The 19,493-nt window shown below is 44.7% G+C and overlaps 1 protein-coding gene across 1 annotated transcript in view; it reads left to right on the top strand.

Annotated features, from left to right (window-relative positions):
- Window positions 1–19,493, top strand: part of FAM179A (family with sequence similarity 179 member A) — a 60,014-nt gene that overhangs the window by 8,364 nt on the left and 32,157 nt on the right. The window contains 9 exon segments of the mRNA XM_019527669.1: window positions 427–658; window positions 2,478–2,669; window positions 3,846–3,892; window positions 5,796–5,986; window positions 7,737–7,890; window positions 10,894–11,067; window positions 12,829–12,970; window positions 14,491–14,596; window positions 17,928–18,163. Of these exon segments, the coding sequence (XP_019383214.1) occupies window positions 427–658; window positions 2,478–2,669; window positions 3,846–3,892; window positions 5,796–5,986; window positions 7,737–7,890; window positions 10,894–11,067; window positions 12,829–12,970; window positions 14,491–14,596; window positions 17,928–18,163 (1,474 nt within the window).

Raw genomic sequence — 19,493 nt, 5'->3', positions numbered from 1 at the left:
GGTTAGGGGCCTGCAGGTAAGGCCCTATGGGGAGAGATTGAGGGGCCTGGATCTCTTCAGCCTCCCCAAGAGAAGGCTGAGAGGTGATCTTGTGGCCATCTACAAATTCATCGCAGGGGGCAGCAAGGAATTAGGAGATGGTCTGTTTACCAGGGCGCCCCTGGGGGGTGTGTGACTAGAAACGGTCACAAACTGACAGGAAGCAGATTTAGATTGGACATCAGAAAGAACTTCATGGTAAGGGTTGCCAGAATCTGCATTGGACTTCTAAGGTAGGTGGTGCTTTCCCCTACCCTGGAGGACTTTAAGAGGAGACTGGACAAACACCTGCGCTCTTTCCTGCTCAGGGCAGGGAGTTGGATTCAATGATCTTACTGAGGTCCCTTCTGACCCTAAAAATCTATGAAATATATGTCTGCTTTGCAGGTTTGTCCGACTCCAGTGACCCTAAGGGGGTTGCCCTGAAGCCAGCTGTTTCCAGATCCGCTTCCCAACGGCTGCTGATAACTTCCAAGCCCATGCCTCCCATTCAGAGTATCCCAACCTCCCCAGAGGCCAATGGACCAAATGAAAAGGAGCAAAAAAACTTAGAGAATGGCACAAGCAGCTGGAGCAGTAGCAACAGTTGTGCTGAGCTGCTGCCAGCTTCCCAGGAGGTAAATATGCAGAAGAAAACTAAACCATACCAGACTGGATTTCTTTTGTGCTTTATTACATACCAGGCAAGAGATCTAAAATATTCATATAATTTGTTAAAAGTTCAGGATCCTGGTAGAAGTCCAAGAATGGCATAATTTAGTTACTAAAATCTTAGCCTCTGTATTGCATTTGCAAAGGGTAATGTACCTTTAACTAACATGTGAACTCACTAGTGGTCCTCAGGGTGTTTGCTGAGGAACAACCAATTAGATGGTCAGTACAGCTCTTTGCATATGCCTACCCTGTTAATAAATGTGTGCCACATGGGGGGTCCTTGTTTTAAAAGTGCAAAAGATCCAGCAGAGATGGACTGCAAGCCAAATGACTTTTATTTCACAGTGATGCAATTTTGATGCAAGAAGGTGTTTGCCGTGGGGACTGTCCCTGCAGGCTCAACTTGGAATCTACATGTTCAGATGAGTTATTTCTATCGTGAGCATCATCACCTATGATAAAGTGCCTAGAGTTCAAATTAGGTTCTCTGTGGCCTTAGTACAGCTATGTTCCCTTCAGTGGGCTGCCACCAGGGCAACTGACTGGAACCAAGTGGATGGCTCCATCTGTAACATCTCTCAACTGTGGTCCTGCAGGGCTGACAGGAGTTGCAGAAATTTTGGTTCTGCCTTGTGAGATGAGGGAAGAAGGGTGATTAGGAAACATTTTGGCAAATGACAGAAATCTATCGAAGGCCAGCAGACGGGATCGCAGGTATCTAGGTATAGGGACAAAGCCATCCCTGGAGTACCTTGATTGGGTTTTTTGGAGTGCCATTAACCATGAAGAGACTGATGGGAAAACCACAGCATGTATATCTGCCTCTCCAGTCCCTTCCTCCCTATCAGTCCTTGCCAAGATACAGATGATCCAAAAGGGGGTCCAGCCCAAATAAAATAGTTCTGTTAGGTCGACAGATAGGCCCAGGAGGGTTTGCTTACATAGCACATTGTACCAACAGCAAAGCAAGAGGCTGCTTTGGAGTTAATAACTGACAATGAGCCAGATATGATAAATTAGATGGGAGGTGGAGAGCAACTAGAGACCCAAGATCCCATTATTATCTGGGCTGAATGCTGACGAGGGTCTAAGGAAAGGGCAGTAATAGAAAAATTATGGACTTTAGAGCAGCAGGTTTTGACAGAATGTGAAATGAGTTGTAGAAAATTGGCTGGAATACAGCGATGTTTGAGAGGTGTTCAAGATACAGCCAGGGGACTGCAAGCCAAATTCATTTCACTGCTGTCAGAAAGGCTAAAAGAGCAAGAACACCCCAGAAACTCTGCCAACTAAGCAGGGAATTGGCAGGCAGGTGCTAAGGCAGGCAGAGGGTGCTCTGAGACTGCTGCAGGCATGTGCAAGGTGAAGATGCATAGACAGATGAGAGGCAGAGTGGAACAATGGTATTTCTGCTGCTTTCCCTTTGCTTCCCCTGTCCCAGATGCTGGGCAGAGGGATGCTATCAGTTTTTGGTGGAAAGTAAGGGCTCTCTCCCTCTCTCCCCACTGTGGAAGAAAAGGTGCACTTTCTGTTGCAGTGAGGTGCATTTTGGCCTGCTCATGCCTTAGCCACCCTGCCTCCAATACATTGCTGCAAGGATATCTTCTCAATAGCCCAACAGAATGAGTTCCTGTCAGTGCTCACGTTATCTCAGCAGCCTTTGCCCCTAAACCTTACTTGCCTCTGCACAATGACAAAGTAGGATTCAGTTACTGGTAAGATCATGGATAAGGGTACTGGTTTAATCTGAACTTTAATTTCTTGGGCCCTGGACTCTTCCATTGCCATGCTTCCCTCCAGTACTTGCAGTGCAATGATGAGAAGATGAAGAAGTCTTTAGGAGCTGCTCTGATCCCCCCTATCCCTAAATCAGCAAGACCATCCAATGGAGACCTTGGCACTACTCCAATGCCTCTTCCAGGTGCTCAGCAACTAAATCCAGTGAGTCTGTCTGCAGAAGACTCCCCTGAGATAAGGTAAAACTCTGCCTAGGATCTTCTTCCTGTTCATTATAACTTCTTCCATGCAGATCTTATTTAAAGATATTTTTATTTTCACAGCTAGCTTCCCAAAATATACATGCTGCGCGCACTGTACATCTATCATGAAAAAGTTATGCCATATATACAGAAGCATGGTATGGTGGTTAGACATTAGGAGTAGGAGCCAGGACTTCTGGGTTCTACTGCTTTTGCCAGTAATTCACTTTGTAATCTTGGGCCAGACATTTGTGAACCAAGCTTCACGCGGACCTGAGTCTGTTCTCCAACTCTGAGGCACTTTTTGGTTTGGAGACATCTGTACCTACAATAATTTGCAGGGCATATATCAGCAGTTGGATATCTAACTGTCAAAGGCAGAAGCCTCTTCTGTAGAGGTAGGCTTTGATACTTCTGGGCCTTGGTCTCCCCATCGTAAAATGAGAGCTCCAATACTTGCGTACATCTCACTGCACAGTTAATCAGTGAAGTTGGGAGGCTCTGTTTGTTAATATTTTTATCATGCTCAGAGATCTCAGGTGCAGGGTGGTAGAGAATAATTTAAAACATTAATATGCACAATAGATAGGATGATATCCATTTATATGTCTGGCTTCTGTACTTAGGGAAATCTAGTTGTCAGTTGTATTCTTGATGTAACAATAAATAAAAAATGGTTGGAGCTGCAATGTATATACTTCATTACAATACTCACCTGACTATCCTTGCTAGGTTCGTATCCACAAATTGATGTGAAGAATGATTTTATTTTGAGAAGAATATAATCTGATTTCACTCCTGAACAGATAAAGCTTGATTCTCCTCTGTCACACCAGTTTAAATGTAGCTTCACTTATTTGAGCCTTTGGACCTGCCTAATGGCTGGTGACCTGCTTTGATGCCTCTCCTTCCTGAACTAAACTGGGTACAGAAAGCCTGAACCTAAGGATCTGATCCAGTGGTTTCAGTCAGAACAGGGTTTGCCTCTAATGTAAATTTACCAACAGAGGGAAGTAATGGTTTTTATAAAGCAGTTGCCAACAGAATGTGAGGTCTATGAGTTAAACTTCCTGCTAGGTCGTGGTGGCTCAGGTAAGAAAACCCACTTTCATTCAACTGGTCTGTATTCCTCTATTTACTTGTGTATTTTTTTTTCTACTTGCTTGTTTAAAGGTCTGGGCCAGACAGCAGCGCTGAGGAAAAGACTCTTAAATCTCTGGGTATGTAAAAAACCCCAAACAAACATGTGGTTATTTTATCTCAGAACAAACATCAGGATCCCAGTTCATGTGGGACAGGCAAAGGCCTGATTGTGGGGGGAAAAAACCAAAAACATTCTGTAATTCTTCATTAGTAGAGGGAGAAACTTTAGAAAAGTTGTCCAGCTGCTCTGGAGGCAGTGGTGTGGCTTTGCCCACTGTGAATGGGGCTTAACTTCCTGTGTTCAGTGGCAGAGCTTGAGTCATTCACCCCCCCAAAGCTCATAAGCAAAGTCGAAATCATCCCATCGACTCTCAACTACACCATCCAATGTGTATCTCTTCGTATGGCTTCTAGCACCATGGAAGGCTAGAGAAAGAGAGAAACTGTGTCAGACCAAATAAGAAATGCCTCTGCTTGCCCTTTCTGCCTCCCCAGAATCCTTGCTTAGAATTGGGATGAACCCCAAATGGAGCCTTTTGTCAAGCTGTAAAACAGCCAGATGAGCTTTGCTTGTTTGTGCACTGATGAGGCAGAAACCCCAGGAGACAGGTTCTCCTTGCGATTTTTTCAGCTCAGCTTTATGGCCCCAGGGGACATAGAGAAAGATCCAAATTATGCACTACTTATCTGACCTGAATATGTCAACCATCTGACATGAGGTCTTACTCTAAACATTGAATATGGGAAAACTAACATTGAGTGGGTTTCATGTCTGCCTTGCTGATCACAGGTGCTTAAATTGCTATTAAAAATCTGTTCCCCCCCTTAATGTCCAGACCTTTAAACTCAACCTGGGGTCTGAAAGGCAGACTGCATTATTCTTCTCTCATGCATCTTCATTAGAAAGAGCAGCTCTGTAAGTTTAATGAGTGTGTTAGATACTTCTGTGCAAGCCTCGTTAGATTGCTTTCTATGTGTTTAGAACACTTGTGTTGGTGTGCCATAAGGACTAGAATCCAGCTTATTCTTCCACAGCTGTATGAGCTCTGCAAGGGTAATAAATGGTAGTGACCACTCTTTTTGATGGCAATATGCAAATATGACTTTAAATAAAACAAGGGAGCTATTTGCTGAGTAAGAAGCTGACATTTTTGTATAGGTATACTTTTCAGGGTAGCAATGAACTGCAAGGTCAGCCCATCTTTGTTTTTGTTGTTGATTTCATTTAATGAAATCAATTCCTGATTCCTTTTTTTGTGGTTGATTTATCCCATGATGTTAACTATCATCTGTGAAGTAGTGTATGGAATGACTGGTTCTCTGAACTCAGCAGCTAAGATGGAGAGTAAATGAGAATAAGATGCCTTGTGCTATAGCACATTAACAGGACACTTTCTCACTCATCCCTCAGGGCAGCTGGTTGAGAGAGGTGCTAATTTCAGGGGCAGAACTGTTAATTTTGATAATGAATTCACTAAGGGGAAGTTGATTGTGGCTTTCCGGACACTGCTCTTTATATGTTTGTATTTCAGCAGCCCAAAACTTTTCTGTTAAAAAGCCCTTTCATTTTCCTCTAAAGAGGAGGGAACCTCGATTTTTTTTTTTATTTTTTATTTTTTTTTTTTTTTGCATCTGTACCTAAAGTTATGGTTGTCAGAAGGTAAGAGGGTCAGATAAACACAGACCATTATCAACTGAGAAAAGAAAGATGCCTTGCTAAGGTCTGAAGAGATGGGAGGATAGAGGAAAATGTTTGTTCTTTTGGAGTGAAAATTTCCCTTGGCACCCTTTTATAGCAAATAGCTGCTTGCTAGGCGCTGAGGACTGGGCCCTGTACTTTGTTTGCTAGATTTGTATTTCAAGGACTTGAAAAGACATTCCGCTTTTAAAGGAGAAGAACTAAACCACTATCTGAGCAGCCTGGGGATGCTAGTGTATAAATCTCCCCATTGAGATCTGTATATGTTCTTGATTCCTCAGAATTCAGAAGTTCGGCACCCATTTTAGCTGCTCCCAAGAATGGCTTGATCGTGGGCATGAAGCCTACTGGGTATGCACCAGAACCTTTGCTGCCTTTGACAACACTCTCCCTCAGCCAGGGCAAGGAGACAGGTCACCTGCTGGGTCCCAAGCTTTTGAAGGATGACAACTGGAAGGAGAGTAATGGAAGGGTATGTGTTCATTTCTATGATATGGGAATGGCCTTTTGGTTCTTTGATTATACACACCTAGCATATTAGGGATCACAGGCACTAGATAAATATAAATGATAAATAGCTGTGAAAATGCTAAACATCCTCTGCAGAGATTCCAGCCCCAAAGGAACTCAGTTGAGGAGTCATACATTGCCTGTGTGCTCTTACTGAAAAAGGAGATGCAGAGATCATTGTTTGGCTAATGGCAATTAATTTATACCGAAAGAGTCCTTTCTCACACCTAACATTGCACAAAGCATGTATGTTCAGGGCAATCCAAAGCACACTTGCATTTAGAAGAAAATATTCGCATGTGGTCAGTTTTCTGCCTTCAGAAGGCCTTAAATTGCCTTTGCATTTTGTTCCATGTGTACGGTCTTTCATGTACGTGGAGAGCTTGTGCCTGAGCTCTTAAAGTCCTGTGCACAGCAGCACAGGGGAGCAAACATGACAGAATCCAACTGAGATACTAAAATTCTAAGGGGTGGCAGTGAGTGAAAGGATCAAAATATTTGCTATTATTTATAGATCACATATTAGGGGTGAAGAAAAGCACTTACATCTGCATCATCTTTCATTTTGGCAACATCTGATAATGTTTCATTAAGTACAATCATGGTGAGTTTCCAGCATGATATTTCCATTTTTCAAATCTGGCAACACTGAGGGGAAATAATTAAAAGGGTTAAAAATAATATAAGGGAGCTTGCTTTTCCATGCACCTTTTTGCTGGCTGCATTTCTTGTTTCAAGGTATAATTCATCTATTCACTTTCCAGCCACTTAGACCTCCAGAGGTGTAAATGAATGCCTCTAAATTTGACCAGACCTCCTTTTTTTTAGTTTAATTGTATGTGGGAGAAGTTGGGTGCAGACGGAAATGACATTTGTCATGCAAACAGCCCCTTGAAAGTACTCTAATGCTGTGCCAAAGCAGAAAAGCATGACTGCAAAGCCCCCTGATCACTTGACAAATTAGTGCTTATTGTATGAGAGTTCAAATGAAGATGGTTCATTAATTTGCCTGTTCTGGTTGCAACAGCAGCCTGGCCTGAGCTGCTGTCTCTGGATGGGAGGAGGAAAAGGCAGGGGAGGAAGGTCCCTTCTGGGATTTTCTCAGCCCTTCTGGAGTGGGGAGGTGGGTGACTTGGAGCCCCTCACCTTGAGTGGGCTCCAGTCTACCCCACTCCAGTGGGGCTGAGAGCCCCAAAACAACCACTGGCCCCTGCCTTTCCCCCCTCTCCTTCAGAGATGGCAGCAAAGCTGCAAGAGTGGAGCCAGAGCCAAGGAAAGAGCCAGGAGAAGACATAGCCTCTCTCCCTGGATCCACTCCAAATTGGAGCCAATCCTCCACCCTTCTGATCCAATAGCTAATGTCTGTTGGGTCAGAAGGATCAGTCTAACTCATGGCAATTTCTATGAATCGCCACGAGTTAGACCTGGAAGCTGCACTTCTGTATGCACCCATTATGCCTAAAAGTACTCAGATGTAGGCTGAACCATAACTAATTTTGTTGGTATTGCACCACAGCATTCCTGCTGCTGGGACAGTGTGAAGTGCTGAGTGTTTATGTCCCTCTGCATCTTGACGCCTATCTTGCTGGAGTCATCTGACCCCAGCAGTCTTTCCTGCCCAAGTGCAGGGGGGCTGGACCCGATGATTTGTAAGGTCCCTTCCAGCCCCTAACATCTATGAAACGATGATGATATATTCCCACTCTGTCCAGATCCATGTCACCATCTCCAAGTCGGCTCAGGAGAAATTGCGTCAGAAGCAAATGAAAGAGATGGAGCTTTTGCGTCGAGAGAGGGAAAAGGAAAGGTCCCTGCAGCTCCGGGAACAACTTCAGAGTGTGGACCCCGGGGGTATTGCTCAGGAAGGTAAGTGGCTGCTACATGCCTCTGGCCTGTACCATATGTAGTCATCGGCACCTGTGTAGAGTGCAAAATTCTGTCACATAGGCTGGGAGCATGTTGTACCTCAAATACACCGTGTGAGTGCCTATGGTTTAGGGTCACTATATTCCATTCTTATAATCAGAGTTGTAGGTCAGGAAGATCTCTTTGGAGAAGCAATCATCATTGCCACAGGCATTGTCCATAGATTATCTAACCCCAGTTCAAATCTCCGGGTAGGGACTACTACATTTCTCTTCTTCTGGTGTGCTTGGAAGGAGCTCCTTTCAGTATGCAGTCAGTCTGAGAAATCCATAGAAAGAGACTTTCACCCAAGGGTGGCTGATCATGGGTCTCAGCTATCCCAGATAGCATAGTTTAAGGTGCTGATAAAGGTCCCTATTACTGTAGTTCTTGAGTGCAGCATGCTCCATAATGGATTTTTCTTCTCAAAACCCCAGTAGGATAGAGCAAGTCTATTTTCCCTATCTAACAAATGGGGAATGGGAAGAAAAGGGTAAAGGCAAAATCTAAAAAAGCACATAGGCATTTGAAATGTGATAAGCAAAAACCCAGGCTAACTACAGACACAACGCTTTGTCAGGAAATCTTACTTTGAATCACAGAATCATAGAAAATGAGGGTTGGAAGGGACCTCAGGAGGTCATCTTGTCCAACCCCCTGCTCAAAGCAGGACCAACCCAAACTAGATCATCCCAGCCAGGGCTTTGTCAAATTGGGCCATAAAAACCTCCAAGGATGGAGATTCCACCACCTCTCTAGGTAATCCATTCCAGTGCTTCACCACCCTGCTAGTGAGAGTTTTTCCTAATATCCAACCTAAACCTCCATTGCTGCAACTTGAGACTATTACTCTCTGTTCTGTCATCCGTCAGCACTGAAAACAGTCAAGCTCCATCCTCTTTGGAACCACCGTTCAGGGAGTTGAAGGCTGCTATCAAATCCCCCCTCAGCCTTCTCTTCTGCAGACTAAATAATCCCAGGTCCTGCAGCCTCTCCTCAGAAGTCATGTGCTGCAGGCCCCAAAATACTTAAGTACTTTAGGTTCTGATATTGGAATTGGCCATAACTGTTGCCCTAATGTATGATTTGAATGGTTGGTACACCTTTCTTTTGCTTAGGGCCACCTGGGATAGGTAAACTATGCACTTCTTGGGCTGAAGTCCCTTAAGGATGCCACTCCAATAGGTGCCCTCTGACCATGCTGACACTCCTCAAAAGTACTGTATTCAACATAAGGCACAGCCACTTTCATGAGAAACACGCAGGAAGAGGAGGTTCTATTAATGTAATAGTCCAGTGCTTAGAGTGCTTGCCCAGAAAGTGGGAGACCTGGGTTACAAGCTCTCTTTAGCCTGCTAGATTGTATATGGGATTGTATGAGCTTGAATCACAACTGCCTGCCACAGCCCAGGAGAATTCCCAAAAAAACAGGCAATGGGCAAGGCTGGAATAGGCCCACACAGCACCTGTCAGTTTCCACCCCAAGTTGCAGCTAGACCAGTGTGCAAAAAGGAACGCAAGAGTCCTTTCCTTGACAGTAAGAGAGCAAGTGAGCAAGTGACAGAGCAAGAAAGTAGTGCCAGGCCTAGGACACTTGGATCTGACTCCAAGTGACTTGCTTACAGTTAGACAGGAAGTCTGTGGCAGTGCAGGATATTCTACAAGGTCACCTCTGCTTTTTATTGCTCTGAGTTGGAGTGAATTTAGTGCTGGATTAACAGCTCTGGAGGTTGGTCAGTACCTAGCCATGGGAGTAGCCTTCCTCTTTAATAATATGGCTGCTGATGATAATAAGATTTAACAGTTCTATAGTGCTTTTCATGCAAGATCTCAAACCAGTTCACAAACGAATCTGGAAAGTAATTATTCCCACTTTGCAGATGGTGAAACTCAGTCACAGAGTGGCTCACCCAAAGCCACCCAGGGAGTCACTGGTTGAGCCAGAACCAGAGCCCACACCTCATGTTCCCCAGCACAGGCTTTATCCAGTGATTCATTTTGCCATGCAGATCAGACTTGGGCTTTTACAGCATGTCTTTCGTGTTGCAGCAGAGCCTGCTGTGACAAAGAAAAGCCAATGAGTCCAAAAGAAAGTTTATAACTAAGTTATAACCTGGATGAATTTAAATAAAAATGTTTCTAATTAAAATATGAAGAAAGATCTTGCTCACACAGGAAGACAAATCACCCTGCCTTCAGAAACACCCCCAAGAAGCATATGTTTTTGGAAAGTCTGAATAGTTCATGTGTTGCATATACATATACAGGAGAGTAAAGTATGTGTGTGTATGTGTATAAAATATATATCTAAAATATATTTTCGATATTAAATATATATAAATAAAATATACACTAGAGCACAACTTACAGGCTCTGACTTAATTGCAACTGACGAGCGTTGATTGTACTGCGGCACAAACTCCAAGGAGTGCAGCAGCAGGGAAAGCTGCAAGTCAGCACTCAGCCCAAGGGTATTCTACAAGGTTACCTCTACTTTTTATTGCTGTGAGTTGGTGAAGTGAATTTAGTGCTGGATTGACAGCCCCTGGAGGCATAAATCCTCCGCTCATCTCAACAGTGGCTAGAACAGAGGAAGTGGGATGCTAAGTTTCCTTTATAGAAAGTACTGCTATATTATGATGCCTGGCACTACAGCTTATGATAGTGTTGCCTCTATGTCTGGATTCTTATGGACAGTACTGTGGTACTTTTCTGTAAAGGACAACCCCCACCCCCCTGCCTTGGCCCAGTATCAACCCCTTAGCCACAGGCACCAACTCTTATTTTTGCTGGGGGTGGGGGAGGGCGCTAAGATGATAGACTTGGAAATTTTTAAGCATTTCAGGTGATGGCCCTCTTCCCAAGGGGGACCAGGCCTTCAGGCTCCTGCATTCTCAGTGCCTATGCTTTGAGCTATCCAGTCCATCACTGGAAAAAATGACTACTCCCCTTTGGCTCTTTCAGTTTCCACAGGCTTTGGCCCACTTAATACCAATGGGCTCATCTCCATTTCACCCAGCATGAGCAACCCATGCAAAGCCAGCTTTGGTGTTGCCTTAAAGAAAAGAGTCAACAGGCCATCTTTGCCAAGCATCCCCATCATCAATCATGAGAGCAGCTTCCTGCGCCACTCTTCAGGTGAGATTTGCTTGGTCTGTGGGGAACGGGATAGACAAGATGCAGCTCTGAGCACAAGTCCAGGGTGCCTTGGTCCATGGATGCCAGTGAGCCCTGGTTCAAATTCTGCTCTTATTTGCACTAGTATAAATTCATAGTAAGCATAGAGGAGTTGTTCCAGGCTGAGTGACACTGAAATGAGCCTTCATATAGCCCAGGGAAAGTTTGCCTGAATAAGGAGTTAGTAGAACTCCAGGTTTGGGTGCTTCATTCATTTTGAATGTCTAATTTTTCTTTTGCTGCTGCTGTTGCAACTTCATTTCTCTTTTAGGATGTTATTTGCATGTTCAGAAAAGCTTTTATGTGTGCATATCTTGTAAAGTTACATGAGCTCCGATGCAGCCAATCTGGATTCCCTTATTTACATAAGTGATCTAAGTTACCTCCTCCTCTCCCTAGAAGGTCCCTGTGTCATTGCATGACTTTTCAATGATTATCCTTATTGTCTTCCTGTATAGAACAGCAGAAATAAGTTGTTTGCAGGTATGGCATTATACAATAATGCTATCACAGCTAGAGGTGGTTATAGACATCCAGCCTTTGGGGTCAGATCTGGGACACATGAAGTGGACACGGGCTATGCTCACAGCCTATAGCCTAATACAATGACAGATGTGGAAAGCTGCATGGGGATATTCAAACTGTTTGTCCTCTGCAGTAAATTAACAAAGGACAAAGGGAAATAGCTAGTGACTCTGGTCCCTCTTGTTCTGAAAGCATCTGTTCTGTTTGAAGATCTTATGATGGGATTTCATAAACTATTGCAAGATAAGAAGGGTTTGGCTAGGTCTGTATCCATATCCCATCAAAGATTCTTTTCCCTTTCTATTTAGGATGAGATTTACAAAAATGGTCAGATTGACCACCTTTGAAAATCTCATCCTTAAATTTTGGTATTAGATTTCTTCCGTGCCATCTGGACAGTACATAATTATATGTCCACTATTCCTTGAAGTTTTATATGATAGTTATAATCAGCCCATCTAGAAGACACAGAGCTTTATCTACAGTTTAGAAGACAAAAATTTCTTGCATCTAGATCTTTAGGTGTGGATTTTTTTTACCTCTAACACTCCTGATGGTAAATAGGTTCCCTAGCAAATTTGTTGTCTAGTATATTTGCATTTGCCATTACTTCATCTTCTTACCTTCACTACCATAAGGGTTAGACATTTTAAATTATCTGCAGAAGAAAGCTAAGCTTTTGCACAGCTTATAAACAACCCTATTTGATGATGAATATATTCTATCCCGGCACTCTTGACATGCACTTAATGTACAGCTCTCCAGAACAAAAATCTTTACAAGACTCATAAAACTATGAAAAACACGAATTCCTACGTTCCCAGTGCCAAGGTAAAATGAATTCCTGTGTGAATTTGCAGACTTTCTACTCAAGTGGTAAGAGTTTGAATGTTGGGAAAACTATGAGCCAGATCTTCCACTGGAGCCAGTGAAGCTGCCCCAGTTTACAAGAGTTGAGGATGTTTTTTTCTCTTTTCTTGAGTTCATGTTGCGTAAACATTTGTGATGTGAAACTTCTGAAACTCATGAAAATGAGATTGCTGATATCTGACACAGACAAAAAGCAACTGGAATTAACCATTAGAGGGGGCAGAGTTAAAATCAGATTCCTTCAGGAACCTTGGCTGAAACCTTTGCTATAGAATGGGGACCAGCACCGCCATATTTATGTCAGCGTGTTTGATTTTGTACTTACAGCTAACTCTCTGCCAGCAAATATTCTGGGTTCTTCAGAGTGGGAGGAGGAATCTGAAAGTGGGGATATGTCCGAAATGAGACCCTTCTCTCTCCCAGAGCAGGGGATGATGGATGCACTCAAGTGGCTCAGTAGCAATGACTGGTGAGGAAAATCTTTACCCTTCCCTCCTTGTATGTCCCTCAGCAGCTGTCTCCTTCAAAGCTGTGTTCAGAGCCTCCACAATACATTTCCTCTTCATTCAATATGAGGCAGTAAAAACCTCCCCAGCCATTATCCAAACTGGGTCTCCTACTCCTAGCTGTACTGCTGTGTAGGTGCAGAGCAGGTTAGCTTACCTTGTTTGGTGCTATCCTCTTTTGGATCTTTGTGTAGCCTCAAATGGTAGTTCCAGAGAAGAGGTAAAATCATGGAGCAATCAAAAGATTCTCCATGTAGAAGCCAGTGTCCCTCAGGCATCACTTCCCTCTCATGATTCCCAGTCAAAGGAGGTGAACACTTCTTTAAGTTGTCACAAAGATAGAAGCAGGTTTTGGCCCTAGCATGTGGAAGGCTTCAAGATGCTGGGGGAGGTAGAGTTTTGTCCTTTGTTACCTTCCCTTCTGGTCTCACTGCTGCATATGTGGGTAAGAGCAGTGGGTCTCCTTCCCTTCTTTTGTGGTCGGAGGGCGGTGGTCATTTGGGAAACTGCATCCTCCCGTATCTCCAAATTACATGTCTGTGCACAGGGCCCAAGCCATCACTTGCATTGCTTGGGGTGAAGGGACTTCCACATTGTTTCTCCTCTTGCATTGAAACTCGAGAACTGTTCTTCTTGCAGCCTGGTTTGGGAGCATGGGATGAGAAGAGTAATTTTATTAGGGAGCCAGGATCTCCTGAATTACTTTCCCCCCACTTCCTGCTATTTATGTAGACACAGAGCAGGGGGTGGAGAATTTCTATGAGCTCTGGAGGACACTGGGCCTAATTATGATCCAAGTTTCATCAGAGTATATCCAAAGTGATTCCATTCACTTCAGTAGAGCTATTCTGGACCATAGTGTACCTTGCTGTATAAGCACAGGTGTATGGTTTTACTTAAATATCTTCCCCTTCCACCTCTGTTCCTCTGGTTTCCTCTCTAACTTTCCACTATTGCAAATCTGAGCAGGACTAGCCCAGGTCTGCTGTGATGGGGGCTATTGTGGCCAAAGACTGTGTTTCTTGTTGCTTATCAAGAGGTGGCACTGTTAGCTCAGTGAGGGAGGTCAGGAAACAGATTAGCAACATCAGTAGGAGTTATAAGGGAGAGAGGCAAATTATGTCTCCTGAGTCCAAATGGAGATGGAAAATCCATAGTCTGCCATGAAAATCTGTAGATTTCTCAAGGCTGGAGTCTGTCATGTGGAACGAGTGAATCAATCATACACCTTCCTCCAGGCTACGTCCCTGGGGAATCGCATGGACTAGCTATTAAGGGCTAGAAAGTCATTTTTTTTTAAGTGAACATTTTGTTAATAGGCAGTTTTCTGGAAAATGTAGTGCATTTGCTTCTCAAGCCTCAATTGTTGGGCTTTGGAGTCTGTTTAATTTTCCAGACTGAATTCCAGGTTGCATTTGGCACTGTGCTTAGCAAAATGCAATGCTGGACCAATGATATTTTCCTTTTTGTCTATTTTGTTCAGGCAGCTGAAAGAGAAAGGACTCTCTGGCATCCGCCGTCTGGCTACCTGCCATTCAGAAGTCCTCCTTAGTAGAATTCATGATGTTTCGTTGGCAGTTACCAGAGAGGTAAGATATGGGTGCTTCATGTTTATCCCTTGTACCTCCTCATGCAGTGTAAAGAGTAGATATGCATGTTTATCCTTTTCTCCACTTTTATCTCTCTATTTTAGTTCTGTCTCTGTCTGTGTTTCTGATATCTAGACTTATACATATAATAGCTGTCTCTACATGTAGTGAATCTATGTCCAGATGTAGTGTAAAAATGATGTTGTAGCTGTCATGGTTTAGAAATCGAGAGACGCAAGGATTTCTTAGGGTGATATCTTTTATTGGATCAGCTATGTAGTTGGGATAAAATTAGATAAGCTTTCGAATGCAAGATGTTCTCCCTCAGGCCTCAGTTTTCTAAGTCGTCGCTACTGTAAATATAAACTTGAATAGTCCAAGAAATCCCTGCCTCTTGCATACATCTTTCTGTGGCATGAGTGGGTGCATGCATGTCTCATCTCTGAGTTAGGGCAATGATTCTCACCCAGGGTGCCTTGTGATCCTTTTATGGCTATTGCAAGGTGCTGTGCAATGTTAGCACTGTTAGGTGTGGAGTGCTGATTCACAAGATAAACCCAGAGATTTCAAATAGGAATCCATAGTGTCAAAAACATTCTGGCCTGTTGTGGTCTTTCTGAGTTTTTTTTGCAACAGAAGAACTGTTCTCTTATTTTTCACAGTCAAAAAAAATGAGTGAAAACTAAGAGCTGGCCTTTTCTGAGGTGGGCCTCAAGTCTAAGCAGGTTGACAACAGCTGATTTAGGGATTATCATTATGCATTCTACAAACATGGAGACTGAGGCCTCTTGAAGGTGATTTACCAGATCCTAGTCTGGCTTGTTGTCAGTCAGGATGATGGGAGCCTATGTTCAGCCTTGTGAGACACTGACTCCCTCTCTCTTTCTCTCTCTCCCCCCTCCCTGCATGTCTGAGCTGCTGAAATGGAAGATGGGTACCTATTTCTCATGGGTCCTTCAGGGATCCAGGTTTTTCGTTTGCCACGGAAAAATGGAGAAAACATGGATTTCCCCCTTTACTTGAGGAAAACATGGATTTTTCACTTCAACAGAGAAACCCACATATTTTGCACTTTTGCAGGCTGGCAGAGTTCCAGGGGGCTGGGAGGGAGCAGGAGGAGGGCAGGCAGGCAGGCAGGGGGCACCATATGCATGTATATGCCCATGGCTGCCTGGCAGCCTGGAGGGCAGCTCCTGTAGGTAGTGGGGGTGGGGATTGATGCCCCCATAGGGAGGGAGGGAGCAATTGGGTGGGGCTGGGGCTGAGGCTGCTGCCCAGCTGGGGTGTCTGGGGCTTGGGGCCCAGGGCTGCAATGCGTGGCCGCAGGGCCCTGACGGGGTGTGGAATGGGGCCATGGGCAGCTTGTCTGGGGGTGGGGAGAGTGGGGCTGGCTCCCTGTCACTGCACACACTCTCAGGGAGGCAGGAGGGACCTGTGCCCCCCAGATCTGTGTGCAGGGCGGGGGCAGCCTTAATGCTGTGAGCTCTGTACTGCCCTGGCAACGTGTCCCCTGCCCGCGTGGCAGCAGCGGGGGCAGCTGCACAGGGTTGTGCCCCTCAGTGCTGCCACACAGGCAGGGGACACATTGCCAGGGCAGCGCAGAGCTCACAATGGCAAGGAGATGCCCACATGGCGCCACTGTTCTCTGCAGAGCTGGGTTGCACCCATCAGGCTGTGGAGGCCCCAGGGGAGGGCAGTAGGGTGGGAGCCCAAGCCCACAGTGGACAGCCATGTCTGCCCCCACCCCACACACAGATCTGGGGGGCGTGGGTCCAGGCTGCAGCAGCCGCTGGCTCCTGTCAGGGGCAGGGTGCTACAGACCTGGGTCCCTGGCCCTATAGCTCTGGCAGTTGCGGGGGATGGGGGGCTGTGGATGGGGGGTGAGGGGCACCAGCAGGTGTGTGTGGGGGGAAGTGAGGGGCATGAGCAGGGGCCGGGGTCCGTGGCAGGGTGTGAGTGACTGTGGTGGTGTTAAGACCTATAGAGCCTTTAGTTATCTAGTTTCAGACCTTCAGGATTCAGACCACGTCTTCCAACTTTGATATTCAGGATTGGGAGAGTAGAGGTGTTCACATTGTACTTTACAGCTGAGGGGACTCATTCTTCCATTCATCTAGGAAGGTGCCTCTATCTCTCTTCCAGAAGATCAACTGCCAAGACATGGGTTTCTTTTGTTTTACTCCTGTTCCAGATGTTGCTTTTATGGTCCAGGTGTTATATTCTCTGGTCTTTTGTATTATACTTTAAAAAGACCAGTAAAATAAGGAATTAAGATGGACAGAACCACTGGATCATCTTCTGCTAAAAGACAATGCTGACTTACCTTTCAAAAACAATCTTTTGGCTTCCAGTTGCTTGTCTGTTCTAGTCTTTGGGACCATGTTTTGTCAATAAAGCCCAATCCAAAGTAGTGCTGAGTGCTCTAAACTTCATGACTGGAGGTTAACTTCTACAGTTCAAGCACAGGGGGATGATTAAGTGAAAAAATCTACACTGCAAATGGTTGGTGATAGTTGCATGCTTTGGGGGGTCAAAGCCATTCCAGTCCTTAGTTCCCTCCCAGCTCCAACCCATGCTGAACTCCCACTGATTCAATGGGAATTAGGAGAGCTCAGCATCATGGAGGATCAGGCCCATGTGTACAGTTATTCTCCAATGGTCTTTATGTATCTTAACTAATCTTCACAACCAGAGGCAGACGAAATGTTTTGGTGAATCATTTATTCTTAAGAAGATGCAGTGTGGGATCAGCCAAGCTTATTTTCCAAATTCATACAAATTCAGTAACTTGATTTTGGCTAAAGGAAAGGGGGGAACGGGGATACATACAAAATGATTTATTTCAGTCTTTCTTAAAATCGTTTGTTTGTTTGTTTATTTACTTATTTATTTATTAATTATTTTATTTTTTGGGCTTCCTTCAGGAGGGGACTTTGGCAATACTCACAGAATGGAGAATGAATTAGTGTTACCCATCTCCCTTACCTTCAGTACAGCAGTGGCTAAGACAATCACTTTGGAAGGGAGATCAAAAGCTAAATTAGAGAAGTCAAGGGCTCAGTACTGCCTGCACTTGTTTGAGTGTTCTTTACCCCACAAACAATCCTGTTGCATTGGGCTCTTAGTGGTTTGCCAAAGGCCACAGAAGGAATTGGTGTCAGAGCCAGGGGTAGATCTGTGCTTCCTATTGTTGACTCAGAACAGTAGATCATAGATTTCCCTTTGAAATGGTATGTGGGTCTGCTTTTCCTGTGGCCCTCTGGATGTCAAAACCAATCCCTTTTTCCCTAAAATGACTCTTGTGTCCTGTTCATGACTTTGCCTCCTACAGGTTAGTAATCTCCGCTCAAAGGTGTCTCGCTTTGCTATCAGCACCCTTGGTGAGCTCTTTAGGACCATGAAGAAGCACATGGACCAGGAGGTGGAGGAGATGGCTCGGGTCCTGCTCCAGAAGACAGGGGATTCCAGCGAGTTCATTCAGAAAGCGGCTGATCAATCTCTGGGCCTCATGGTGGGGAATGTGACTCCTGCAAGAGCAATGGCTGCCCTTATGGCTAATGGAGTGAAGTAGGTGACTCTCCCAGTCTGATCTTTGTCGCCACTAATTGCTTGCCTCCATCAGAAAGAGTAGTGGGGAATCCCTTGGGCTGGGTTCTTCTACAGCTCTTGGGAATTTCATCACCAACATCCCATTTACACTTAGCAGTGTTGATAGTACACTACACCAGGAAGACTTCTGTTTTATCAGAGTCGGTCAATGTTGTTCAGATTGTATGGCAGTGGGGATGTGCTAGATTATTGGAAAGGAGTATTTTATATTTTCTCTGGTCTCCAGGGAATGCAACCACAGCAATTCCTGCTTAACTTGCTTAGAATCCTAACCCCAAAGACACCGGGAGAAACTGCCTAATCAGAATTTTGATAACAAAAGCAACAGAGTGGGCAATCTGGGCAGTTAGAGTATCTACAGGAGAAACTGCAGGGTCCTACCACACAAGTTTAGCTTCTGAGAGGAGGACAGCTCCATCATTACCTTTAAAACTTAAAAATGCACAGTTGGGCATTGCCAAAACATCAGTTTAATTATGAGGAGGGAGATTATATGAGTCCTGAGATGCACATCGTCCTAGGGAATTGTATTTCTGGGGAGTCCAGTGAGCGATACACTACACTGACGCAACTGATGCCTGGTGCTTTCAAATGATTGGTATCTATGCAAATAAATGACAGGTTAGAGACCATGGAGACTGAGGTATATGCCCCATTCTGCAGCTGCTAAAACTTTAAAACACCTGACTGTTGCCACATGGTCTTATGTATCTCCAGGAAAAATACAGTTGCTGCACTGTTGAATGTACCACAGCACTGTCCCTTCTTGTGTTGGCTCTCTGAATGTTCGTTTGGCAGCTGGATAGGAAACAAATAGATGGACTAAGTCTGGGTACAGTACTAGTGCTCAGTGTTTGTATTACCAAAATTGCCAACTGGCATAAATTCCCTCTCCCTTCCCTCCTTCCCAGGGTTAGTAATTTCATCAAAGACCCTGTGTGTCAATGTGGCTTGCAGGGACTGAATTCTCCTCTTATCCTCTGTAATGTATTGGCTTTGTGTATTAATGGATAATATTACCCAGGAGTGGCCTAATCCACAGAGACAGGAATAGGGGTCCATCACTACAGGAATTGTCTTTTGGCTCAAGAGATAGAGGGCCATACTTTTGGGGTGGAAGATCACAGAGGTATCTGTGAATCAATCAGGTGAGATTCAACAAAGACAAATGAAAGGTCCTGCACTTGGGACAGAATAATTGAATGGACAAATACAGACTGGGAAATGAGCAACTGGGCTGCAGTACTGCAGAGAAGGACCTGCGAGTTGCAGTGGACCGTAAGCTCAA

Source organism: Gavialis gangeticus, unplaced genomic scaffold (genome assembly GCF_001723915.1).
Source record: "Gavialis gangeticus isolate Ggan-Ray unplaced genomic scaffold, GavGan_comp1, whole genome shotgun sequence".
Lineage (NCBI taxonomy): Eukaryota > Metazoa > Chordata > Crocodylia > Gavialidae > Gavialis > Gavialis gangeticus.
Note: the sequence above shows the minus strand (reverse complement) of the source record. Positions and strands in the feature narration are given on the sequence as shown.